Raw genomic sequence first — 21,491 nt, forward strand, 5'->3', positions numbered from 1 at the left:
TATGATATTAAAAAATAGTATTAATAGTAGTAGTTAAATAAAAATAAAAAAAATAAACAGCATCAGTCAGAAAAAACTGAGACAGGCTTCATTTTGCCTTATTTCTTTATTGCAGAGACTTTTTTCAGTTTTGCTTGTATACATGTCAAGACTCAGTTCAGCGACTGTACTGCAGTACTGTGAGCAGAATAATGCATGTGAATACAGGAGGTGAGTTTGCAGCCGGCGGGAACATTATCATGCCCTTCGCGGCTTCAAGTGTCTTGTTTAATCAAGACGAGTTCGATGACCTTTGATTGTCACACTGTAAAATTTTCTTAACCGGAGTGTCTTTTTTTTTTTTTTCCTTAATATCTCCGCGGCCCTTCCCGTCCATTCGGACAAAAGGATTGAGGTCTTCAAGCTATATACGATGTTAACCTTTGTCCCTTCACACAAACTTTAACGTACTAAGTGAGGAAAACAATGTCTGCAGAATGCCGGCGGGCACAGTTACTGCAAATCCAAAACATGAAAAATCACCATGTGAGTGCATCAGACATCGGCTTATCAAATTAGGTTAGGGAGTAAAACATAACAACAGATGGTCAAATCAGAATTAGTGTTAAAATGTTAAAAAATACACGACTTTATTCTCCTCGACTGGCATTTGTGGACACGTTTGTTGTTTTTTGTACAATATTTTTTTTGTTTCATTCACGTTTTTTTCTTTTTTTTTAATTATTATTTACATCAGTTAAGTATTGCCTCTTCTCATCAAATAGGCTAATATAGTATATTCACTTTGCTACTAGAGGTTTCAGTGTGACTTTGTGTCAAACACAAAGGTTTTCAGCAGAAACACGTTAATTGCATAACTTCCCAATTTGAAAACAAGTTCACTGCCCTTTACCGGGAAATCACACATTGTCGGCTAAATGCACTGTCAGAACTAAAGTGCTTAATGAGAGAGATTTTTATCCCCAATGCGAGCTGCCATTGTCATGGCAGCCGGACACGGGGATTCAGATGAGGCTCTTGATGGAAAAAAAGAAAGCAAAAAAACACAATCTCCGGTTTGTGGAGGTTTGATAAAAGAGGCTCAGAGTTCGAGGAGCTCCACTTTTCTCTGAGTTCAGTCTCGTGGAATATGTGATGAGCAGGAACGTAGTGGAGCAGAAACCGTTTCCAAAGAGGCCTCGAGACCTTTTTTTTTCAGCTCACTTCTCCCCCTTTGCTCACTCCATGAGGTTTGGGTAGATGCTGAATGAACTGAAGAACAGACAGAGGGTGCGGGAGCTCCGCGCGGCCACAGAGGTGGGTTTGAACTCAGCAGTGAGTGGAAGTGTGCGAGGCTCGGAGCCGTGACCTAGCTGCTGCCGCCGCCGCCGCTGCCGCTTGGAGGTTTGAAGCAGTCCTCTGTCACGCCCTGAGAGGCCAGCTCAGACAGAACATTGTCCAAATAGTTGGGGTCGGGGTAGCCGTGGCCCGACAGGTTGGACATCATCTCGGTTTTGTGGTGGATGCCGTTCCACACCACCGTGTCGGGCTCTCCCGTGGTGCTGGACGTTCCCACGGTGAAGATGAGGCGTCGCATCCACGCCACCTTCAGCAGCTCCAGCACCTTTTCAAGAAAGAGACATGGAGCCAATATTAAGGAGCTTTACTCAGAAACCCACAAAGCGTTAACGGATTTGATTTATTTCCAACATTTAAAAAAGGAAATACAGAAATTATTATTCAAAAGCAAACAGACCAAAAAAGTAAAATTATGGATAATAAAAACATAAAAGAAATGGTCAAACACACGATGGCTTAGTTTACGTAATTAAACCAATCTAAATTAGTCTACACAATAATTTTTAGCTGCAGCCCTGATTAGAGATGTCCAGATTTAGTTATTTTGCTCCTAATCTGAGTTATTTGATTTTCCCGGGTCCTGATCCGATGTTTTGATCTTCTTAGATAATAATACTGCTGCAAAATGCAAACTTTAAGTACATTAAAATTATTAAGATTCATTCAATATATAGCTCTGCAACACAATCGGCAAAAAAATGGCCCACCCCTGCCCATGAATAAGAATATAATAGGAAATACTAATGTGCTTACATTCACTGAACTCTGATGATTAAAGGCAGGTAGATAATCACAGTTCAAAGTTGTGTATATTTTTCTATTTTTGAAAAAACTAATACAAAGATTATTACCAATCTGTGAGAGAAAGAGGAAAAATACATTTAATATTTGTAGACATTTCGTATGACAGAGTTTAGGACCATACTGAGGGGGAAACTGGAGAATAAGGCATGATTAAAACCATAATTTTGACGGGGGAAAAATCATTTTATGAGGATAATGTCATAATTTAATGACAATAAAATCTGACTCCGTAAAGAAAAAAAAGTCTTGTTACCAGAATTAAAGTCATAATTTTATGGAAAAACAGTTGTAATATCATGCCATTTAATTCTTAAATTTCTAATAAAAAGATGTAAGCCTAACAAAGACAAGACATCGTGGATGAATGGAGGCCAGAAAAACGCATTAATGGCAATAAAACACAGGAAAAATAGTTAGAGTAATAATTTAAAAATAACAGATTATTTAAAAACGTTAAAACATTACTGAAAACCTCGACTCAGTGAGTTCTCGTCAGTCGCTTTGTTTATACAGAAGGTTACAGCGGTTGCAACAGGAATAAAGAGCCGCCCAATTTGACCATCCTGCTATGCTGATTTGAATGGGAACATCCGTTCCTCGCTCCTAAAACTACGATCCTAATTTATGGAAGAGAACAGTGTTTTCCAACTGTTTAGTACACTGAAGGACAAGCTGTGTGTCCGCTCTTAAATCCACGTTCTGCGGGGAACATCCTCACACCAGCAGGGACTCTGATGATGGGAGCGAGTCTGCGGCACAGATACACTACAACTGGAATAATTTAATCCAATTTTCCATTACTGCATTACATCGGAGATTATTTATAGACGCTGAAGTGTGCAGCCGCAGTTGCCAGCCAGCAGGAAATGAGCTTCCTAATTCACCATGGAAACAACACAACTTTATAATGAGCACAAAATGTTCCTAATTTAATCGCGGTGAAACACTACAATCCTGATGGAGCGTTAAGCGGCGTTTTGTGTTGGCGGTATCGAGCCGTGTGCACCTGATGTGTCACGTTGGCTCCACTCTGCTTGTCTGGTAATGATGTGACTGAACGTATTGATTGTGTGTTCCTGTGGTCGGGTTGAAATGAGTGTTTGTTTACGATGCTGCGAGGTGTGCTTTCTTTTTACCTTCCGGCCCTTGTCGTTGTCTGGTAGAAAACAGAAGCGAGGGAAGCCTCTACAGGTGTACGGCTGTCCCGGGTTCGGGTGTTCGGGACCCTGGGGAGAGGAGGACGAAAACGGACTGATTAATGGAAAGACATTACATTTAATACCAGTTGGAACAATACAATAATCTAATAACTGTGTTTTGGAGATAACGGCGGACAAACAGCTCAATACAAATCCGATTTGAGTTCTTGTAACTTTTGATACATGCGCTGCAATTTATCCGCACGCATGGTTACAGCAAAGAAAGAAATGAAGCTTTTCCAAAAAGAAACAAACAGACCCCTGTAACAGAGGAGGGTGTCACTGCGCACACAGGACAGTCGAGCCCGAGCATCAGTCTGTTAAAAACACTTCTTTGAGAGTGAATTAGCTTCAGTGCAGACTGCAGTTTCTCCTCCAGGAATTTTATATTGAGATACTATTGTCCAAAGAGAAGAGTCCTCGTCCTCGAAGCCTCTTCTCTCATTAAAGTAAAACATGAAACTTTTCCATGATGCACATCACACATTTAAGATGTCTTCAGTGATAAGACATTTACTTCCGGCTCCTCGCTCACAGCAAAGTAGTGCACACGTTTGCAGATGCAAAACGTGCACAGGTATATGTTGGATTCCCCCTCTGGGATTAATAAAGTATATAAAATATACTTTACAAATGAGTAAAATGAGTAAAGAAGCTATTTTTAGCTTGGGATCTTGCTAAGTTCGTTAACTGATCGCCTGTAGTCACATCTGACTGCAGACATTTTGCCAAGCTTTACTTTTCCTCACCAGATAATGTTGTGTTACAGAGTTTGGGAAACTCTGAAACTGAGGATTGCTCTACTTCCCTTGCTTACACATGTTGCTTTTGTCACGTACAGCCGAAATAGTTTAAATAATTTGAACTTTTCTCGCTCACTCCTACAGCTCTCTGCCTCTCACAGGCAGAAACAAAACAGAAAATCCTCCTAAAAGCCGTCTTGCTTCATCTTTCTACTGTTCCCCAATCAGCAACGCTGGTTTGGTTAAAATGAAACCTCAAGTCATCCAGTTAGATGGGAAAATATGCTGACTTTGTACACGCTGAAATTGCTGTTTATCTAAATGGAGTCTGGTGGGTTTGGCTGTAGCAATTTTGGGGCTTTTTTCCTGGTTGAACAAACAGGAATCTACTCTGTTAACTTAGAATAATGATCTGAGCCTGTCAGAGGCAAAATAAGCACTTTGAGTGGTCATAAACTGACGGTGCCAAATGCTCTGAGTGGTTTCATCGCAGCCTGTTTCGCCTCTGCCGTCTGCAGCCATTCGGCTCAATACTGGGCCAATTTAAAAAATTGTTGTTCCCATTAGTCCCTTAAACACACAAACATGGGTGAAAAACACCCAAGTTACCCTTTAAGGCTACAAACAACCCATAATGCAACACTCTCTGTAAAAGCCAGAACTGTCAGTACCGACTACTTAACTATAATATGACCCCCAATTTTTTCAAATAATAATTTTGTTTCAGTAGACAAATTGTGGTTTCTAGTGTCCTAAAAACACTGTTTTCATGTTGTGATTTTGCAGCCCAGATAGGAAAAAAACTGCAACATAAAAGAGTGGTAACAAATGAAAATGCAGGGCTGGATTTCTACTCCTCGTTGTTGGCAGAGCGGGAGCTCAGTGTGCAGACGTACCTGTATGCCAGGTGGTATGCTGTAGATGATCTGGATGGTGCCACAGTCTGGGTGGCCTGGCAGCGACTGGGCGATGCTGTAAATTTCCATCTTGCCTTTGGGCTGCGTGCCGGTCTTCTCTCCGTAGATTGTCTTACACGAGGGGCACTGCAGACTGCCGTCCTGACAAGAAAACACGAGCAGAGAGCCTTTTAAACGATCAATATAAACTGGGTTACATGCTGATCAAATATTCATCGATCTGCTGATGAGACTTTTGTTTTGTGTTCTCTTCCCTCAACAAGTCACCGTGCCTCTAACTTCCATCAACCAGCACTTGATTGTCATTTGTTTATATGATGTTGATATTTGGTATAAATACTACACCTTAAGTAAATGCTTGTTTAATAAAAAGCAATAAACACTAAAAAAAACATATTGTGGGCAGGAAAGGAGCTCATTTCCTCACATTTTATGGGACCATTCATCAGTTTCTCTATTCATTTTATACATTAAAGCAACTATTTCTAAAAACACATTGTTGTATTTTAGTTGCCAGACTGTGATTTTAGAAAGAAATACAAAAAGAAAGGTGCTTTGTACCTGAAGTTAGTTTGGCCAAGATAAGCACAGACATGTGGAATATCTGTGGTTAAGTGGTTATTGGATTGTGTACTGTCGATACAAAATTTAAACAAGAGAAGAGGTAGTTTGAAAACTGGAACTTTACAGATGAAGATCAGAAGGTGATTATTTTCTTCTTGTCAGTGAGATGAGACGACGGCATCTGTGATGTATGTGGCCAGAGCCAGGAGGCGATCAGCTTCGCATTTACACTTTACACTGATTTCTTTCAGAAACATGGGAAGAAGGCAATGAGCAACATAAGAAAAATAATCACCCAAAAATTACCAAGACACCTGTAAAAAGTTACAAAAACAAATACCTGAACATCACCAGAAAAAAAAGAAAGAAGAGTAAAAAAAAAAAGCCCAGAAACAGAGACAAACAAGGAACTGACCTGAAAAATGAATAATTCTGTAAAATAATTTTAATTATGTAATTATGATAATAATGAATACAGTTTTCTGAACATTTTTCCTAGCTTTGGAAAAAAATCTAGATCTTGCAGGACATTTCTTTGCTCATTGCCTTTTATACCATGTTTTTAGGAAGGATCAAATCAACTTTAAGTTTGAACGTCTGAATGTAGCACAAGAAAAGTGATGTTGATCCAGGTTTCAAAGGGTTAAGATTGAAAGCAGGGTAAATGGCATGCGTGGGCTCTGTTAAAGTTTACAAAATGCCTACTGGCACTTTTTAAGTTCATTAATTAAAGAATTGGGTTGTACCAAAGTAAGGTACAAGAGGCAAACGGGAATGTATTTACTCCCTAAATTAATCATAGGTGTTTTAGGCGAAACATGAATTAAACCAATCAGTGTCATGTCTCATTCCCCTTAAAAGCCAGGTGCACCTGCACCTGGTGCACTGCTTATTCAGATGACGGATTTGACAAATTGGAGAAGTAAACGGTTTTCTTCTGAGTTGTGCACTGTAGTCGTTACAAACTTGAGAGAGGAAACACAACTAAACTTTTATGTTCTAAAATGATCAATTAGGTTACGCTGCTCCTCGTGAATAAATGTACACAGCGTCCCTCTTAGGCCACGTGTAGACGAGAACAGCCCTACTAAAAACGGAAAAGTCTTTCCTTTGCGTTTAAAAATAAAACGCCGTTGTGTGAATGAAAAGCCAAACCACAACAAAAGTTTAACATTTCACGCGAGAACCCTTGTCATGTAAACGGCCCCCTAATGGGTAATAATAATAATAATAATAATAACAATAAACTCTACTTGTATAGCACCTTTCATACCAGAAATGCAGCCCAACGTGCTTCACAAGAAGGAAATTAAAAGCACCAAACACTTCACATCAAAACACATAAAAGACCAAAAAGGCATAATAAAGCCTACATGTAAAAATAAAATAAAATCAGAACAGAATACACAACAATGCATCTTCAAATGGATAAAATCCATTTGATAATACTACTAAAAGATAAAATAAGGATAAAAATTTAGTGCACAGAATGCATAACAAAATAGAAAATAAAATAATAATCGAATAGCAGCTCTATTCTGCTCTCTGTGTTCAAATTCTAGAGAATGTCATCGAAATTTTCCTTATTAATCTAATGATGTATAATTTCACCTTTACGCAACACCGCCAGTCCCTGTGTGTCTTTAACTTCAGTCCAACTGTTGCGTTCATGTTGTACTTCAAGGCAGATTAATTTGTACATATAAAGTATATAATAGTACAAGTATTTGGTTTTAATCACAATCTAACTTTGTCAACATTTTGTCCACGTCATAAATGAACGAGTTTCCATGCTGCCAGTAACAGTTGTGTACCTTCGTTCCGTTGTTGTACATGGCCAGCATGCAGAGCATATGCAGGGTGTGTCCACATTTGATGAATTTCCCCACAGTGTCTGGCAGGATGCTCTGGCCTCCCTCCTCTGTGGACGGTGTCTCGTAGCCGGACGGATTGGACAGTTGATCCATGCAGATAATGCAGTCCTGAGGGAAACCCGGGAAATGCGTGTTTAGTGTCAGAGTTGCAAAATGAAAATTGATTCCTCGCTTAAGGCCAGAAACAGCATACGGCCATATGAACAATCTTGCAAAATGCTTTGTCAAAATTTCTCTATTTATTTTGAAAACTGAAACTTTGTAGTTATGCGACATCTGGGAGGAAAATAAAAACCTGACCATGAAACATTTACCTCATCTGGTGCTCCGGCAACTACCTCCATGTAGCGCTGAATCACCTCCTCGGGTCTCTGAGCTGAGGCTAAAAGAGGGATAAAAGAGAGAGCACAGAGAGATGAATGAGCTGCAACGGGCCACACACTAAAACGGTGATTTCCAACAAACTGCCACACAAAAAGATGAGACTCTGGTGAGATGAAAGGAAATGATTTTCTTCACAACATCAAATAATTCACAACCTCATTTTAGATTTTCAGTCAAACATTAGCCGCATAAGCTCTGAATTTCGGCTCTTTCTGCATCTGCTACATAGAAATAAATCTGCACAAGATACAAAACATGCAAACACATGAAGGCACAGAGACAACTTGAACGCATGATGACAGAAAGAAGCACACAGTGTTCACATGATGGGCAGCATGAGGGATGGATACAGATACTTAATGCATGTACCATATTTTCTCACACACACACACACACGTGAGCGTCAAGTCTGTTTAGGAAGCAGATTTCTGGAGGCTAATTAAATGTTAAAATGTCTTAGAGTTTATCGCAAAGGACAGCTCCATTTAAATCCAGATTGTGAAAGGTTAGGAGGCTGTTTTCTCCCAGCTGAGAAATAAGAAAGAATATATTCGCTGATAAGTTTGTGGGCATCAACACTTTGTGTAAAGCTTTTTGTGTCTGACATGTCCCCTGTTGATTGCAAGAGCTGGAATGTCAAGTTAAAAGTAGCAGACAATAAGTGTGGAGGAGGTGTAATTTATGGTCATGACAATAGAGAGATGAGAGACGAAAATCAGGCAGAAATAAAGAGGCGGCAATGAAGCGAAGCTTAATATTTCTATTGGAATTTAATCAGTTGAGCTGTGCAACACATACTGTGTTGTTTTTCAATGGCCAACAGTATCATGTATGTGCAAACCCCCTTTAATAAAACACCACATCTGACAGTAAATATCAAGATGTCTTCAGTTTGATTTACTGCTGCAACTTCTGCAATCCTTTTTATTATTTTTTCCTTTTAAGATGTAAGCTGGAACCATCAAAGTCATGTTTTTTTTGCTTGAAAAATTACTTAAACGACAAATCTTTAAGCAAAATAACACCCTATTTTTATTTATTTTACCGCTATATAACCAGACAAGTCAATTGAGAACTGACGACCCGGCGACCAATTCATTTGATCGACAAATCATTCTAGCTCTATACTGCAGAAGTGGCTCCTGGGATTTCTTTGTTACCTCTTTTTTTAGCGAAATAAAGCCAATTTCTTTTCAGTTCTTGCACCTAATTTTGAACCATTAAGAGCATTTAGACCAAAAATAAATAATTAAATTGGTCCAGAACCAAAAAACGTCAGGTTTTCCTTGACCTGAAGTACAAACATGATGACATCAGCGCGCGTGTCATTGTTCAGGCTGGAAAAAGAGGATGGAGAAATCACTGAGCAAAAACAGATTGTGCAGTGGTCTCATTAACAGTTGGTTCATGCATGTTTTTTGGGTAAAAACAGATCTCTCTCATAAAAGATCAAAAGTTTGCAGGTTATAAATCTGCAATTTTGCTACTAATGTTTAATTTTCTTGTGCATTGTGCAGCGCCCTCCGTTAATGGCACATACTTGTTTACAATGGTTCCGCGTTAAACTGGTTGAAATGTGGGCTGGTTTCACTAATAGCACCGTTCCAAGAATTCTGATTGGAAACAGTTCAAGGACCAATGATCTGGTGGGAAACAGGTGTTTAGGATGTGGAGGCTGTGAAGGCCACAGCATCTGACTGAAGTTTTGTTAATTCTGTTTGCACAGCTTATGGCAGGGTTTGCACTCCGTATTTCTAAAAATCCTGTAACATTTATCGATTTAGATGGTCAAGGAGAAGCTTGTGCAAAAAAAGTGCTGCATGTTACATCTTTGAGAGCTTAAAACTAACTAAAGAGAAGCATTTCATGGCATGTAAGCAGCTGATATTGAGAGCAGAGAGGCTGAATCTGACAGGCCGAGGTTAGAGCACATTGGTCTGTGAAATCTCCTTATTTGTACAAAAAAAGCAGCAGCACTTTTTTCCAACTAACACACAAGTGGAGTAGTGTGAACAACACTGTATGGAGACAAATGAAAGTGAGTTGATGCTGGATGAAATGTTTCTCAAGCCTGTGGTGATGATAAGTGGACCAAAAGTGAAAAATGGAGAAAAAAAGAGGTGGAGGAAGGGCCGGTGGCGTGGTAGCTACCTCTCCTGTGCTGCCTCTTTGCTCTCCTAACTGTACTGCTGCTGCTGCTGCTGCTGCTGCTGCTGCTGTGGGGCTTGCTGGGCCTGCTGGCTGGGGGGAGGAGAGGAGGAGGAAGAGAGAAAGGAGCAGGTTGCTGCTGCGGCTGCTGTTGTTGCTGCTGCTGCTGAGGGAGGGGGGCAGTGGTGAAGTGCACGCCGAGTCCCACTGCTGACATCAAAATGGAGGCCATGCCTGGAGCAGGGGGGGGTAGGGTGGGGTCGGGTTGAGGCGGGATGGGGCGGGGCAGAGTGGGGCAGGTGAGGGTTGAGAGCAAGTGGAGATATGCAGGAGTAGAAAGGAACAAATCAAAGGTATGAGAAATGTAGCAGCGACTGATGTTCCCACTGTGTCGCTTATTCAAACACAAACACTGGAGTCTCACACAGCAGCAAGTACTTTCAGTTTAAACCCAAACTGATCATGTTTAACACAAGGCCTCCGCTTATTTGCCTCTTCTTTTTTGATTAATTAGTGAAGCTGTTTTTGCAATCAGTTGTAAAGCTAGCATTAATCTCACGAGCTAAGTGAAAAGCACAAGTTATCTTGGGAGTCTGGAAAAGATCCACTGAGAATTGATGGCGCTCAGAAGTTGGAAGTCAGACCAATCAATCAGCAGACTATGAGGAATGGTTTACATGATGACAAGCACAATCTTGTGAACAGCTTGGCAGTGCAGACACAGCGTTGCAGATCTAAGATTTATTAGCATGATCATCTAAAGCAACACGATGTACTTTCTAAAGAAAGGAAAGAGAACATTCACTGTTGAAAAGTTGAACATGAAGTTACTTTGACAGCGTGGGCTGTTTCTCTCCCCAAACTGACGACGTGAGATTAGAAGTAGCTTGCTTGTGTGTAGAGCTGCAATGATTTGTCAGCTTATCAATTAGCTGATCAACAGAAAAATAACCAACTACTATTTTGGTAATCATTCAATCATTAACATAATTTTTCCATGCAAATATTGCAGGAAATACTGTTTTCAGCCTCTCAGATATGAAGATTTTCTGGATTTTTTTCTGTGTTATATCATACTAAACAGAATATATTTAAACTTTGAATTACAAAACAAGACATTTAAAGACATCACCCTGGACTTCAGAAACTGGGATGGACATTTCTAACAAATTTTTGACATGTTATAGACCAAACGTCGAATTGAGAAAATAATCTGCGGATTAATCCATAATAAAAATAATAATTAGCTGCAGCCCACCTTTTGGGCAGCCAAAACCTGACAATGTTACCAGAATAGTTGCAATACTTTTTAGTTTGAAAAATTAGAGGCAACACTCACTGACTGTGAATGAACATGCATAAAATGTTTACAGTGAAAAAGACAATATTAATTTGAATCTGTTCTACAGCTATTAAAATGAATATTCCATTAATATTTAATTTGACTTACCATGCATACTCAGATAACGTGCCCTAACATAATGTCTTTCATGTCAAAATGTATCATTATTTATTTATTTATCAGGGACGATGCGAGACAGGTTAGAAATGTATTCTAACCAATTTATAACCATTTGTTACCCCTGTCCCTGTAAGGCTCTTCTGCTTAAAAAAATGCAAAAGCTACATCATTATTACAATTGTGTTAAAAATTGATCACATGATAAATACCTCTAACTAATATTTACATTACAAGCCTTTTGGAATAAGGCCGAATTCAGAATATCCAGATGGAATATGCTTATTATGTGACTCATCAAATTCAGAATAAAAGTGAAATATTAGTGTGCATGTAAACATAGTCAATGACATTAACGTAAGACTGATTCAGTCACCAAATGTTATTCAATACCTGCTTATGAAAAACTTAACTAAAGCACACACTTAAGAAAAAAGTTAACTAAAGCAAATACCTAATGAACCTTCCTGAACATGTAAATTCGACCTCTAACAGTAACAGAAGCCAAAGTATTTATTGTATGCGTCTAATACTGAAAATGCAAACTAAACAAAGTGCAAAGAAAGAGCTGATGCACTGCTAATTTTCATTACCGACTCATGATCATTAAAACTGTACATTTGGAGAAGACACCGCATGACTGGCCTTCCATTTGAAATGATTCACCAAAGTCATGGTACGGTGCTTTGCACTAATGAGGTTCCGGTCCAGCAGTTTCCTCCGGGCTGATTGTATTGATTCAGTCGGCTTATCACAGCCAAGAAAGGCAGTCATAATTTGAGAAGTGTGCAGCAGAAAAAATAAATAAAAAGACAGAGGGAGCGCTCACTTTGCATGTCAATGTAACAACTTGCCTACCTGCTATATGATGTATAGTATTTTTTTTTTTAAAAACTGCAGGGAAAATCAAAGCATTATATATATATGTGACCATGTGTCATCGAAAAAGGAAACCAGATTACATGTGTGAAATTTTTAAGATAATCATTAGTGGCCTTGTATGCAATAATTTCAAACTGGTTCGTCATGATTAAAAAGCGAATGTGAGTGCACCAGCTACATCGGACAGGTCACAGGTTACACAGAGAACAAGCTTCAGAAGTGTTAATGAGCCCCAGACAGTAACAAGGTGACCACAGTGTTAGAGCTCAGCGCACCGAGAATACAAAATCCAAATTAAGTCAGTGGTATTATCATGATTTACTCAAAAGGAATAAATCACCATAAATTATTTCACTGTTGAGTACCTCTATTGAGATTTGCTTTATTTTATTTTTTTATTACCTCAGTTGCCCATCATCTTGAGCTAATATAATATTCTGCTTCACCAAAAAAAACTAAGTGAAAACAAACTGTAAATGTATCTGATAAATATACACACTTGGAATAACTGAGCTCTTTAAATAGCTCTGCCTTATTGTCACTCAGTGGGAACGTGAATCCTCCTGAATTAAACTGACGTTCATTGTCAGATCTGAGTGATATTTAAACATGATGAAATGATGGGGAAAAAAAAGTTTTGCATCATGATGAAACTAGTGATTTGGACGTGATGAACAGGCGACGCATTAGGAATAGTTTCTATGGAAGTTCAGGCACACTGTTTTAATTTGAAGACTTGAGATTTGATTTTGTGTTCAGCCTAATGTTTCCTTTTATGGAGAAGAATGCAGACGTGTTTGAGGGAAAGCTCGGAAAACAGGAATCTAAAAACAAGCATGTTTGAGGATAGAAGGAGGCTAAAAGAAAACCTTATAAAAAAAATGAAAACCTTGAATTAATCTATAAGGCACAAGAAGCATGCAGACAATGTGATGAGAGGAAAAAGCCAAAATACGCATTGATGCCTATGTCAGGTATCTTTGGATTTAAAAATGTAAAACATTCAACAATAATTGCTGAAATGCAATTAAGGATTTAATTGATTTGTGTCACATTTTTAAAATAACATATTTTGAAATATGTGGGCTTGTGCAAAGGTATCAGGTATTTTGGGGTCCAATGCTCAAAAGGAAATTACAAGTCACTGGTGTTAAAGTCAAAGTCGAGCTGCGAGTGTTTTTTGATTTTGTTGAGTCTAAAGTAATCAAATTTGGGATTTGAGTCTGACCGCAGACCAAGTAATGTGACTGGAGTCCAAACCTCTGGTGATCAGGATCACAGCTATATTTTATCATCATAATTTAAGTTATTTGAAATGCAGATCTGCTGAGTTAATGTATTCCACTTACGTAGGTGTACTGCATCTGTCAGTCGTAGTCCCTTCTATTATGTGTTTTAGCTTTGAGTCAGGTGGACCTGTGGGACAGCAGTTGTCTTACAGGATAAAGACTGAAAACTACAGTCAATCACTTTTTTGAATCCAGGGCCAAATGCTTTGTACAGCATGAAGAAACTTGTGTAGGCTCATAAAAACAAGCCTGTGTGGAGGCTGCTTTTTAATGTCCTGTGTTGTAACAGGATAAAATCACTTTTGTTTCTCGCTGAATAGAAGCCTCTCTCTGATGGTTTAAACAATAAAAGCGACATCGTTTTCCCCTTTTTTTAAGTTAGGGAGTGTACTATTTTTATTTATTTAACCCCCTCCTTCCAGCTTTTTGCTGTTCCTTAACAGACTGACACTCACATGGCAAACGCAGAGAAAAAAGCACATGAGCCTCAAACACTGTACTGAATGAAACCTGCAGCCAAGTCACAAGTGTGGTGCAGAACAGAGCAGAAGTAACAGTCAGGATGGATGGTTAGTGACCCGTTTACCTGCCAGGGCAGAGCTTACACTGGTCGATCCATTCAGCTGCACAGAGATGGAAGGAACACTGCAGGACAGGAAACAAGGACAGGGACAGTCAGTCAGTAAAAACAGCAACAATGAGCCAGGCAGGAAGAGCAAAACAAAGACTAAAAACGATTTCAGTTTCCAATCCACTTCACAGGATTAGAACATTTAACCACAGTGGCATTAGGAATAGCTTTGGCCCCAGATCAAGACGAGAAAATAAAAAAACCCGCCTGTGAATTAACTGCTAGGTTTATTTACCTTTTACTTAAGGAGCTAAAAAATGCAACCACATCCAGACTGGCCAGTAAATAACTGGGAGGTTCTGAGATTGATTAACAACAACTTAACATTGACTGCATGAGTGTGATGCAACTAGCGAGCGTGACTCAACACCCCATTTATTGATGAATATGCGCCCAACGAATCTGCTTACTTTGCAAAACAGCCTTCACGGAAAATAAATTTGCAGTCGTTAGTACTGACATATAATGGAGCTTAAAACCAAATAGAGTTTTAGGGCTGGAACTAGGAAAGAGGGAAAAAATCATGCAGCATAGTATTGCAATATGTTGCTCGGCAATATTATGGATTATTGACGCACGAACAGCAAGTATCTTTTTCTTAATTAGCCTATATAAATGCAAATACGGTTTAAATAATTTCTTTAATTGAGTTTAAGTAAAATCTCTAATTCCAGCTTCTTAATGTGAATATTTTCATCGAGTTTCTTTACTCTTTGACAGTGAACTAGATATCTTCAGGTTGTGGACAGGCTTTTCAGGATGTCATCTTGGGTTTTGGGATACAGTGATTAACATTTTACAGTATTTTCTAACACTGTGTAGACTAAAATACTCATCAATTAATCAAGAAAATAATCAACAGATTGTTTGAATAAACAGTTAAGTCTACAAAATGCTGAACAACAGTGAAAAGTGGCCAGCAGAATCTTCCAGCATTTAAAGTGACGTCTTTAAACTGCTTTTTTCATTTGACAAAGAGTCAAAAACAAATTTACAATCCTGTAAAATGGGGAAAAGCAGCAATCATTAGAACTGAGAAAACAGAGACTTAAATAATCAGGCCATTACCAAAATAACTGTCTGCATTTTTATCAATCGACTAATCAGTTCATCCTCCAAGTGTTTCAACACTATTCCTGTTTATATCTATTTTTGTGATCAGGGAAGCCAAAACACCACACAAGCGTAAAAAACATGGCAAAATGTTATCGGCTTGAAAAAACGCAGACATATGAAACAACATTCAAATTACTTTAAAAAAAATCTCTGTGCAGATGTTTAACTCGTTAGATCGCTTACAAGCCAAATAAGAAGACACAGTAACACAATAGGAGGAAATGTGTCATTGATAATGACGCTTCTTGACATCAGCTAAGCTACTGTCAAAAGGAACCTGCAACATGATTAAAAATCCCTGTATGGAGTATTAAAAGTAACCAACATTTTTAGAAAACATCTTTTCTGAGCTTAGTAGCACATTACAGACAGCCTCGATTAGACAGCTTAATACATGTGGTTATTTGTTGTTTATAGTTGCACCTTCAGTAATCACTGAGAAGTGTGAGCAATCACTGCACAAATGAACAGCTTCATAACACAGACCACAGTGTGCGCATCCAGCATTTTACTATCCTATTATTAATTTCCGGTGGCGGTGAAACACTAAATGAAACTTAACACAGCCCAGAGAAACTGAAAGTGAACTGCAGATCCATTATACCACTTAAGTAAGCAATTCTTTACAAAGCACTTTTATGCCATCAGGGACAAAAAAGAAGGAAAGCTGAAGATGACACCGACAAGAGTCACAGGAACTGAGCCAAAGCAAACATACCACTGCAGGGCTTGGAGCTACAGATCATGTTTCTGGCGTTCCTGTTTTACAAGACAGGTCAAAGTGGAGACAGACAGGAAGACAAAGAAGAAGGGGAGGAAAGGGTGGAAAGGGGCCCATCACATGCATCCCCTCTCGGCCGACTGAGCCACAGGGACGTCATTGTGATGCTGTTTTACCAACCCGACTGTTGGGGTGTGCCATATCATGTCGTTCATGATTTAATCCGTAACGTTAACATCACTGATGCCGATATGCTTATTTCACACGTGTAATTGCAGCAGTAGTAACATTTAGTAGTGCAATTTGCTTGTGTACATTTTTATATGGTTTATTGTTGTGTTTCATGTATAAAAGAGATGATTTTATTTATTTTTGTGTTTCTTCAGCTCTTACAGTGGTTCTGAAGGTGGTTTGGACGGCGTGTTTTGAAAGGCGTGTTTTGGGCACGGTTGTAAGAAAAACAGTGATGATGAAAGAAAATAAAAACTTTTTAACACCATCAGTACACTCAGCCATTGTCTGGCTGGGGTTTGCTACAACCCATATAATTTCATAACATGATAAGAAAATTCATATCAAAATAATGGAAATATTTCAACTTGTTGACATAATGACTGTTACTCACGGCAACAACAAGCATTGCTAAAGACGAAATTGCTACTTCAAAGGTAAATTTTAGGTATATTTTAAGGTATTTGGCAAATGTTTAGATGTGCAATTTGCACATGATTTGATTTTGTTGTAATATTTCTATTAATACAGAATGAGTTTCTGCTGTTGTTTACATACTTAAGAAATCAGAGATAATTTGTTCTGTTTTTAGTGCATATTTTTAGGCAGGCTTTCATTTCTAGCAACTATAGCAATAGTGTTGTTATTGTTGTTTTTGAAATTAAAACTAAAATATTTTTTAGTATTTTGTCATATCCTCAAGAATATCGTCATTGCAGAAATACCCCAAAATACTGTGATATTATTTTAGAGCCACATCAACTAGCCTTACGGGATTGTATAACACTGAAAACCAAATCACAATCCAAATATCAGATACCAACCTTAACCCATTTGTACTGGTTGAGCTGGTCAGTAGTGGTGTGGACAGTTGACTACCAGAGGGTGGTGGAGGCCAGGGGCTGCCCCAGGACATCCCCCCCACAGAGAGGGGTCTCCTGGGGTACGGCGAGTACACAGATGTGGGATGAGCAGCTGCAGCCCTTCCTGTCCCCTGCAGACTGGGTCGGTTCAGACTGCCCGACGAAAAGGAATGTCGTGAACGGCTGGGCATGGGTCCTGTGCTGCTGTGGCTCAAACACTGCTGGCAGGAGCAGGCAGGGCCCGAGGGGATGGCCGGGGGGCCGGCGGAGGCCAGTGGGTAGGGTAGGTTACACTGCCGTCTGACCTGCCGTCTGAAGCCCGTCGCTTTGTTAACTTGGGCCAAGGAGGTGAGATCCACTATGTAATTGTATCCATGGGGGCCCAAGTCTGCCGTTCCCTGGCGGGCCTGATAGCTGTGCTCCAAAAGGATAGAGGTTCGGGTCTCATATGGGGTCCATCCTCCTTCATCGTTGAGCCATTCCCAATAAACACCACTGCCGAGGCCCGAGGACTGGGCAAACAGGGACCGTCGAACTGACCGTGTCTTTCCTGAAAATACAGAGATGATTTTTATTGAATATACTAATCATCCAAGCCTTTCTCCGATCAGCTAAAACATTTAAACCACCGGCAGCAAAAGTGATTAGCAATGATCATCTTGTTACAGTTTAATGTCCTGATTGGAAACCTTGAGTCCTGGCTTTTGTGTGGATGCCACTTGACACGCTCAAACCATCGTTGTGTACCAAGTACCTCCCATAAGGGCAACGGCACTCTCCGATGGCCCTCCAGCAGGACAATGCACCATGCAACACCACATCACAGTTCAGAAATGGCCCAAAGATCTTTACAAAGAGCTTAAGGTGTTAACCTGGCCTTCAGATTCCTCAGATCTCAATCCAGCTTTGACAAGTCAGAGCCAAATCCAATCCAACAAGGCCCCAATGTGGATCAGGGGTACCTCTGGGGTACTGGCACATCCATGAATGTTCAATCAGATCAGGATCTGGGAAATTTGGAGAGCAGATCAATACCTTGAGCTCTTTGTCATGCTCCTCAGGCCTTTTCTGTGCAGTTTTTGCGGTGTGACACGGTGCACTGTCCTGCTGGGGGACCACTGTGATCAGGGAATGCCGTTGCCATGAGCTGTTCCTTGGTCTGAAACGGCATCTGGGTGGGCACAGCATGTCAGGTGGCGCCCACATGAATGCGAAGATCCAACACAGAACATTGCATTGTAAGAAGATTATCAATGTTACTCACTTCACCTGGTTGTAATGTTTTGAATGATCAGTTCATTTGTAAGACCAAAAGCATGTGTTGAGCCAAAATCCCAATGTGGGGCCATAACACATACAAGTGCCAAGTTCAGAAACCTTATTTTTAAATCGTAAATGCATTAATCGTGATATGATTAAGGTCCGTGCATACCATGCTTTTTTTTTTTTTTTTAATTCCTGTCTTTGAGAGGCTGTACCAGGCTGAATTTTGAAGACAGAGTAATGATATTGGTATCATATTAAACTAGACAGCCATGTCAAGCTAGCTTCTCAGGAAGTGGACTTAATAACACCCCAAAATTAGGCTAAATTATGGCAATGGAAAAACAGCATGGTCATTTCACAAGGGTCCCTTGACCTTTAACCTCAAAATATCTGAATGCAAATGGGTTCTATGGATATCCACAAGTCTCTCTTTTACAGAAATGCCCACTTAATGCTGGCCCCATGCAGTTGTTTGTTGTTATTTGATTCCTAATCAAGAACCGGTAAGAACTGCTTTCTTGTCAGTTAGAACATTAAAACTGATTTGTTTTGATACGTTAAATGATGGAATCGAAAACATGTGCTAAAGATGCAACTACTTCCGATTAACTATATAAATGCTGGGGTTAATCGCGAATGAAAAAAGTGTATCGTTTGACGGCCCTAGTCAATACTGTAAACATCATAATCCTTGCCTTAGTGCAAGCTTATCTCTAAGGGCAGCCAGTTCAGATGTCAAGCTAATGTTTCTACTTTATTGTACTTCTTGCATTATCTAGAAGAGCACTGACACTGCTACAAGTGTGTCATAACAATTATTTTTCTTTAACTTGCAAGCTCTGTTGCTCTTCATTCAAACTAGTTAGCACGAATCAAGTGAGCACAGAGGCAAAACAACAATGTTACAAGCGTCAACAATGTAGAAATGGAAACGTTAGCTAACGTTAGAGGGTAAAAAAGCATTTATGAAAGTCGGCTGTATTTCATAACTCAATCCTGGATAGCCTACTTTGCTAATCTTAGCTTGTAGCTATGTAAACACTCATCAAAACAACAGCGCCTCAGTGAGCTAAAGCTAAGCAGCTAGCTATCTGTTAGCCTGGCCTGATAACTGTAACGGCTCGAGGCATAACGTCAAAAAAATCATTCATAATGTGACGTTAAGTTTATGCGGGAGTATAAAATGTCATATCGTGTTTTACCTGTGTCCTGTCGAAACTGTTTTAAGCTCGGTATGTCGATGAGATAAGGCGACAGGCTGGGGTCTGATTGTCCGAGGCAGATGCTCGTTGAGCCGGGTCCTCCTCCTCTCTGGCCCCGCGGTGTCAGACACCGCTCGATGTAGGCGCTCACTTGGCCGCTGTAAGGCCGCCAGTAACCCAAGTCGTCCTGCCATTCCCACACCGCTATCATGGGCTGAGCTTGTCCAACGGATCCGGAGGGAGTAGCTGATACAGACGGCCCATTTCTAGACCCGTTTACCCTGGCACAGGAGCCAGACACAATCGCCATATTCACCGAGCTAACAACAACTCGTTCTGGTTAGCTGGTCAACTGATTGTGGCTACGACGGAGAAAAAGGTCTGCTAGCTCGGCTCGTTGAAAAACTCCATTGTGAATTTGTTAACACGCTTCAGGGGAAGTAGAGATCAAACGGTAGAAAGCCTTGGTGGACATTTAAGTGCATGTTGACAAAGCTGAAGCATCCAGGGGGGCTTAGCAGGAACACGGTTACCGTTAGCTTTGTGACAGCGTTGCCAGGGTTCCTTCCTCCTCTGCGGCTGCCTTCAGGGACCGTCGGGAAAATCGCAATTCAAGGCACGTTTATGAGAACCAACCATAGATAGGAACTTTTAAACGCTGTTAAGTGTGTAAATGCAAGATACGGACGCATTTATGGAAATTTTGGTGATGGTGATTTAGAATTTCGCTGTCTGTTTACACAGTATTAATGCCTTAACATTTTAAAGCTTTATTTCACATATAAACATGGGTAGGCTTACAGTCAAGCTTTTTTAGGGACTGCTCTTTATTTATCAAAAGAGTGGGGTGGCTGGGGTGTCACTTTGTCTTTATTTTTAACCCTCCTGAAGCTATATTTTTCTTTGAGCCTCCCTTCATCACAAATACATTATTAGATTTTAAAATGTGCCCTTTGATGTTTGAAAGTTAAAAGTTTAAGATGAAATCTGGAGCTTAAAGAAAATGCTCAAGTCATGCATACTGGATAGTTCATGCAAACAGTTAATTTCTGGCAACATTTTAAACGATTCAAAGTCATAGTTGATGAAATATCACAATTTTAAGCTGAGTTGTTTTTTTTAACTATATGAAAGAATTGACTGTGTATTTTTTTCTTTCTTTTTATGTATATATATCTCCCTATGTAAAGCATCTTTCGGGACTCTGAAAAGCAATATATGAGTCTGATGTATAATTAGTTTACTATTATTTAAATAATAATAATAAAATAATAATAATAATAATGCTAACAAAATAATAATAATAATATCATCATTAGCATTAGAATTAGTATTAGTATTTTATTTATTTATTTATTTCTGACAGAAGCACTCAACTCATAATGTGCCTGAGATTGTCCAAAATATCAAAATCCAACAATAATTTCTGTTTTCTCAGTTTGTGGTCATAATAAATAACGAACAGTCCCTTAGTGAGTGAACACTCATATAATACATTGTATTTTTTTAATTGTATTTCTTTTTTTGCCTGAGGAAATACTGACGCACTCAAAAAATTGGGAATATTATCTCTGTCAGTACTAAGGCATCAATATTCTTCATTCCCAGTTTTTCACTCATCAGTTCAACAAAAATATATTTAACGAGTCAGCAGTCAAAAGAAAATACTGGCAAAAGGTTTGAGCACGCGACCGTCTTCACCTCTATGTTAGTAGCTTACAAGGTGCACCTGAAGGTTGCATTCTTCTTCTTTCCAGCAAACGTCTTCATTGTCCGTCCTCCGCTTCTTTCTCTGCATCTTTATTTGAAGGAGATTATTTCCCTTTCAATAGTATTGCTGCCCTCAACTGGAGATGGATG

The 21,491-nt window shown here is 39.5% G+C and overlaps 1 protein-coding gene across 2 annotated transcripts; it reads right to left on the reverse strand.

The window, feature by feature from the left end:
- Window positions 1-87: 87 nt before the first annotated feature.
- On the reverse strand, window positions 88-20,239 carry dtx2 (deltex 2, E3 ubiquitin ligase). Of its 2 annotated transcripts, XM_042499116.2 has the most exons (9): window positions 19,632-20,239; window positions 17,125-17,713; window positions 14,188-14,246; window positions 9,975-10,205; window positions 7,754-7,821; window positions 7,380-7,547; window positions 4,981-5,142; window positions 3,279-3,368; window positions 88-1,603 (listed from the first exon to the last, which is right to left on the reverse strand). In XM_042499116.2, the coding sequence occupies exons 1-9, from the start codon at window positions 19,939-19,941 to the stop codon at window positions 1,349-1,351; spliced, it is 1,932 nt and encodes a 643-aa protein (XP_042355050.2). In that variant the 5' UTR covers window positions 19,942-20,239; the 3' UTR covers window positions 88-1,348. The 2 variants fall into 2 exon arrangements, with proteins under 2 accessions (XP_042355050.2, XP_042355051.2); XM_042499117.2 differs by lacking the exon at window positions 9,975-10,205 and having other exon boundaries at window positions 19,632-20,238.
- Between the last annotated feature and the right edge of the window lie 1,252 nt (window positions 20,240-21,491).

The sequence above is a fragment of the Plectropomus leopardus genome, chromosome 15 (genome assembly GCF_026936395.1).
Source record: "Plectropomus leopardus strain MGB_pleo_1.0 chromosome 15, ASM2693639v1, whole genome shotgun sequence".
Taxonomy (NCBI): domain Eukaryota; kingdom Metazoa; phylum Chordata; class Actinopteri; order Perciformes; family Serranidae; genus Plectropomus; species Plectropomus leopardus.

Excerpts from the sequence above, each read along its gene's own strand:
- dtx2 (XM_042499116.2), bottom strand. The coding sequence starts at position 19,941 with ATGGCGATTGTGTCTGGCTCCTGTGCCAGGGTAAACGGGTCTAGAAAT. Across the intron at positions 17,714-19,631 it reads ACAGTTTCGACAGGACACAG|GAAAGACACGGTCAGTTCGA; the intron begins GTAAAACACGAT and ends CTGTATTTTCAG. Across the intron at positions 1,604-3,278 it reads ACAACGACAAGGGCCGGAAG|GTGCTGGAGCTGCTGAAGGT; the intron begins GTAAAAAGAAAG and ends TTTCTTGAAAAG.